This window comes from Schistocerca serialis, chromosome 10 (assembly GCF_023864345.2).
Source record: "Schistocerca serialis cubense isolate TAMUIC-IGC-003099 chromosome 10, iqSchSeri2.2, whole genome shotgun sequence".
Lineage (NCBI taxonomy): Eukaryota > Metazoa > Arthropoda > Insecta > Orthoptera > Acrididae > Schistocerca > Schistocerca serialis.
This window is the reverse complement of record NC_064647.1, coordinates 60,989,604-60,996,003: the sequence shown is the minus strand read 5'-3', so window position 1 is coordinate 60,996,003 and position 6,400 is coordinate 60,989,604. Positions and strand designations below refer to the sequence as shown.

At 34.8% G+C, this 6,400-nt stretch overlaps 1 protein-coding gene across 1 annotated transcript; it reads right to left on the bottom strand.

Annotated features, from left to right (window-relative positions):
- Positions 1–734: 734 nt before the first annotated feature.
- LOC126425251 (uncharacterized) lies at positions 735–2,960 on the bottom strand. Its single transcript, XM_050088222.1, has 2 exons — positions 2,856–2,960; positions 735–1,397 (listed from the first exon to the last, which is right to left on the bottom strand). Exons 1-2 carry the CDS (start codon positions 2,859–2,861, stop codon positions 735–737), a joined length of 669 nt encoding a protein of 222 aa, XP_049944179.1. The 5' UTR covers positions 2,862–2,960.
- Positions 2,961–6,400: the final 3,440 nt, after the last annotated feature.

The window sequence follows — 6,400 nt, the reverse complement described above, 5'->3', positions numbered from 1 at the left end:
TATGTCCACTCGCATGATCGAAAGTGGAATAGTAGGTTACACAAATAAATAACTACACACCTAAAGGATAACCAAGAAGTCATTTACAAAAAAAAAAAATCTGTGCTACAAACCAAGGATGTACTGTTAAGTCTACAAAATCCGGTTTATTATTTTTTCTGTTGATTGCTATTTATGGATATTCAGTCATCCGAAATTGAACTTCTGCACAGTTCAAATAAATTTACACAAAATACTACTTTACATCAACTGAAAAACAAATTGGGAGCAGAGCAGGTAGACACTCCATGAATGTAGCCAAAATGTTTTTGCCAATGAGACATACAAAGAAAATGAACTGCAACACATAACATTTTTTTTCTTTTTTCCCCAATTTGGTTGTTATTTTGGCAACACGCATCATGTTTAAATAATGAAAGAAGACGCTGGTACAACATTTGTTTTTAACATTTTTATTTATTTACCTCCTCTTTGAAAACTGTTTGGTACACTAATGAAAATTAACACAAATTCCCCTTGACAGCACTTTATTCATTATACTTTTGGAGTCCAATCATCACATCTAGAAAGTGTTAAGTTACGTTCCTGCTGAATTACCAGATTTTGTCATAACAAATCAAAGGCATGATTTTGATACAAGAACATGTAATTCTCTGCTTTTAACACAACATTTGTATATGTATAGGGAGCTTACTCTCATTGTACACATAATAAACACTGAAATACAAAGCCTTTTAACATGATTTGAACTTCTTTTTAAGTTGTTGCATACACAATTTCCTCTTGTTTGTAAATTTCCTTTCTTTCACATACTTGTAGATTATAAATGGAATACTTGTCTTCAGAAGTCTCTCTTCAATGTATTGTTTATTACAAATTGTTGTATGAGACAGAACAAATGTTTTTTTAAAATTATCATGTAGTCTTGTTGTGTGACCATGACTATTTAGATACTCATACAACTGATTATAGAGCGCCCTTAGGAAAATCATGACTCTTTCACTTGCATATTTGAAATGAGAATGCTCCTCACTATTCTCTTTAAATGATGTAAACAAATGATTTTCAGTCACAACAGAGGAGTAGAGACTGGTATTACATGTTTCACAATCATTTGGTACATCTATGGCTTTTAGTACATAGCCTGCTACATAGGCTAAGGATTGTTGATCTTCTACAGACTCGATGATACCATCTGAGTAAGAACAAATTTGCTCAGGTGTATCAGTGTCATTCATCTCACATTCACTTAAATGTTCACTCCTACCACTGGCTGCCAAAAAGTGACACAAACTGCTCCAGGGAGTGTAATCATCATTTTCACAGTGCCTTACACTCATGGCTTTGAAAGGCAAAGTCATATGATTGACAACACAAGTCTTCAGAGCTTGTACAAACTGAAAACAAGTTGGGTTTGTATTAGCAATACCATGTTGTCTTATACAACAAAAGTAATTTTCTAAAGCACCTTGATTGAACGCCTTTAAATTTAAGTACTTAAAGCCAACCACTTTCAAGGTCTTCCACAAGAAAATAATAGACTGTAATGTAATCTGCCAACCTTTTATGAAGCTAAACACATTAGTCTTGTTCCTTCCCGTTTTTAAATCTATTATTTGCCGGCAATATGCTATACCACATTTCTGAATGTGGTGAATTTTCTGATAAAGCACACCTAAATTGTTTTCCATCCCTGGGATATTGCGCATTACTGTTGAGTGAATCAAAGAGATTATCTAACTTTTCCACAAACTCGGCTGTGTGTATAGCTTCAGATGGTAATGTGTGAGTAGAAACATATGTTTCAGTTGCAGCTGCAACAGTATGGCTCATTTGTGCAGCAGCAACTTTTACCTTAATTTTGACATGGGAATCAAAAACGTTAAAGTGTTGTGCTTTTAATTTGGGTAGAGTTTTGAACCGTTTTTTTTTTATCCAAAAAGAACACTGTACTGATGTACTCAAACTTTGCTGCTTTGTGAGGTTCAAATTGAATTTTATTATCTATCAAAGCATTTCTAGTGTTTTGAGCAGATGTGGTACATCATAAATGGTAACAATTGGTTGATTATTGACGACAAAATGAAATATACTGGGCTTCAACAACTTTGCTTCACACAGTTGCTTAAGGGCCTTTTGGTTTGTTGCATTCTGGTCACATACAGTACAAACCACTTTGAACCCAATATTCTGTAGTTCACTTATGATGTGAACAATGACTGATTTCAAATGGGTGTAGTGGAAAATGGCTGCGGTAAAGCAATATGCTAGAACTTGTTTCCAAGTTCTGTGAATGCCTTTCAGCATAAAAACCAATGCTCGACTAGCAGCTACAGGTGAACGTCCTAAATGACCCAAGTCCTGATACCCATAGATTAGCTGTTTGTGTGCAAGCTGGATTAAGTCCTGTATCGAATGGTATGTAGGAAAGCACTCCCTTGAGCAGCCTGACAGATGGAAGGGAGAAGTATGTGGCCAAATATCTGTACAACCGGGGACTATGCTTATAAATAGATAAAGCAAATGCCTTATCTTGTATAGACCACTGTACTGTGCTGTGGACTGCATATTGGCATTTCTTAGCTGACGATTAATAAAAGTTTTAGTCACATCATTCAACTCTTCTTCAATTAACTGAAATTTCCTGTCATCATACAACTCTTTTAGAATTTTCAATTTATTCCTCTCATTCTGTAGCTGTTTTTACAATTTACACACTCTGGAAACTGTAATTCTATGCAGTTTATACATTTTGTGTTTTCTTGGAGTTAAATCACGTTTAGAAACGCCAGATCCCATTACACCTGGACTACTTTCAACATCATAAACAGGTGAGGATAAAAAGCTGTACTCACCATCATCTGTGCTCTGTAAAGGTGGACTGCTTCGTTGTATTACTGTAGATTTTGCATTGTGACCTGTCTCGTGCTCACTTATATTTGCACCGACGTGGTGAAACCGCCACCGCCACCACCACCACCACCACCACCACCACCACCACCACCACCAGTGTAACACAGATGGGGGGGGGGGTAATACACCAATTCCATGTGCTTTGGTATAACATCAGGATTTAGCCTGTGTCTAGTAAAGTTCACAAAATCTGCTTCATAAAAATGATCCTCACACACATAATAATAACTACAGCTGACACCTTCATCTATATTACAGATCAATTTCCACTTCTTTAAAGTCTCACTTTTTGATGCAGCTGGAAATTTACAGAAATGTTTATTCTTGTGTTTGGAATTTGTTTTTACATAATAACTACTCCTGCATCCGGGAAACTTGCACGAGTATTTCAATTTCAATCTCAAACTGGATTCTTCTCTTCTTGTATGATCCATCCTCATGTATCTGAAATGTTATTCAAACCAAAAATTAGGAACGAGAAAAAAGATCAGGTATGGTTTACATTGATTAATGTTAAAGAAAACTCAATGTAAAATTAATTTCCCTATCAAAAATCATATTAGCTGTAACCTCCCCACAAAAATTTATAAGAATGTAATGACAATACTTAATAGAAATGGGAGCCAAACGTAACCTGCCTGCAATTAAATTTAATGACAATAAAAGTGAGAATCGCAATCTGACTCAAGCATAAGTTCTTCATAAAAAATTAAAGTCCATTCAGTGATAAGAAAATCTCAGTGATAATAATGATTCAATTAAACCGAAATATCGGTCTTTGGCCCTGTGCAAAAGAATCAAAATTAAATTCTTACCTCATTACAACACCTAGTCAAATTTCTGCTCTTGTTGTTGCGCACCGCTTGGTGGAACTGCATTGCAAATAATAATATTCCTTTTTTTTTTTTTTTTGTAATCTAATTGAAAACTGAAACTTTTGTTTAGGGGAAGTGGAACGAAATAGTTACTTCAATAAAAAATGAAAATTTTATGTAAAATTGCTTTTGAAATCAAAGTTATTATTGGGGGCACTTGTTGAAAATTAGTTACAATAATTAAACTTTACATTATCCGATGATTATCTTAATTAACAGTATACCTCATTCAGCATCTTGACCAGTGTTGCCGACAGACCACATCACACAACCCCACTGGGCTGCTACCACTGACCGACCGCTCTGCATGACGACTACTAACGTACTGCACGCGACGACTACTGACAGAGTACTGCTCTCAACTAGACAGAGCTACAGACTCGCAACGACTGAAACGACTGACTCGCAATGACTGAAACGACTGACTCGCAACGACTGACTGACAGACTGAGACTCGCTCGCAACACTCGCGCGGTCAAGCGCATACTCTCTGGTCACAGATGCTACAATGCCTCGCCATCGCTGCTATGTTACATACATGTTTCATAACCCTCCACTGGGGGGGCAAAAATTTGGCAGCGATGGTGAGTCATTTGGACTTGCCAAGCGCGGCAAAATTTTTCTTTAATTAACAAAATTCTACAACTTACAGAATATTTAAATGTTGTGCACACGCACTAAGTACAAAATATATCAAAGACAAAATGTGAGTACAAAACATAGTAGCAAATCAGAAAAATGTATATACAAAGTATTTGACAGATAACAAAGTGCACAGGCACTGAAAAAAAAATTCTTTAGCATATTCAGAACAAATAAACAGACTGGCAAAAAAATATTATGTTGACAAGTGACATGAGTGCACATGCACTGCAGTTGAGAACATATCAGTAATTGATGAAATGTATGTACAATTAGTAACAAATGACATAAGTGCATACGCATTAAAGTATTGAATATACAGAATAGTAGAAATCATATTGAAAAATGAGAAAAGTGTACAGGCACCGAAGTTCAGTAGAAAACATATTAACACCTAACAGAAGTGCACATGCACTGTAGTTCAGAAAATAAAAAATGTATATACAATATAAAAGACAAAAGTGCACGTATACTGTACTTCAGAACAAATCAAAAAAATGTCTTTAGCATTTTGGCAATAAATAAACATAATAGCAAAAAAATATCATGTCGACCAGTGACATAAGTGCACTCGCACTGGAGTTTAGCGAATTGAAAAAATGTATAGCCATGAACATAAATAATGTTAGCAAAAAAATGATTTTCACTATGTGACAAGAATTAGGATAGGAAAGGGAAGGATTGCATCATGGTTGTAGCACTTTAGATTGCACACAGCTGTTCTGAAAGTCCATATCTTTCCACAGAAGTACAACACCAAGTGACACAACTTGAAGTTCTTTTCCCCTCAGAAGTTATCAGTGTAGCCAAGACACTGAACTGTCGTATTAATGTTTCATGTTTTCATTTTGGCAGTACATTAGGTACACCAAACAGTGGGACCATAATAACGTCTTCATCGCTCACGGTGCTGGACAGCATGTCGTGTCAACACCACGCTCTTACAAGGCACACCAACGTAGAATTAGTGCAAAACCAAATATAGTGCTCCATGATCACTAGGATAAACAGGACAAATGGACATTGCAGTAATTCAGGGTAGTTAGCTCATAAGGTGAAGGACATTAAGTCACATAATATTGTCAATTACAGTAGTAGTTTGCGGCATTCATAGCCCAGTTATTGAACATTTCTGTACCATGTATGTAGTATTACAGAAAAATGTTCATTAATTGTTTTACATAGAATCAGTAATCTTCTTTTCCTAGTTACAAAGCATTATTAAATAATCGCATTCTTTTCCAGTTACAAAGTATAGCATAGTTAATTAATCATTTGTCATTTCAATAGTATTAATCATTAACCTTCTCCTAATTACAAAGCATCATGAAACAATCACATTCTTTTCCAGTTACAAAGTATGGCATAGTTAATTAATCATTTGTCATTTCAATAGTAATAATCATTAGCTTTCTAATTACAAAGCATTATTAAACAGTCACATTCATTTCCGATTATAAAGCATAGTTAATTAATCATTTGTCATTTCAATATAGTATTAATCATTAGCCTTCTAATTACAAAGCATTATGAAACAATCGCATTCATTTCCAGTTACAAAGTACCAACATTGAAAACAAGAGCTAATTAATGGCATAATTAATAACAATTCATTAAGTGACACTAATTATTGGCACTCAGTGGCCATCAGGTATCGAATAGTATAAAGCATTGTTCCTCATTCAGTATTATTCAGATCATTACGAAGTCATTATTAAAAATCAGTTAATTATAGTCATAGCATTAATAATCATGGGGATTATAAGTAGTCTCATTACAATAACAATGGCAATTACTAGCCAGTTACTAAGCATTATTTTATATATATGTGTATTTTTGTTGTCTCATTAAGAAGTCATTACTCAAGTGACATACTATTCAGAGCTAATCAGTATTATTCAGAATTTTCTCAAACTGGTATCACTATTTGGGACTGTTAATACATTTTTTTGTTAGCAATGCATTGCGTT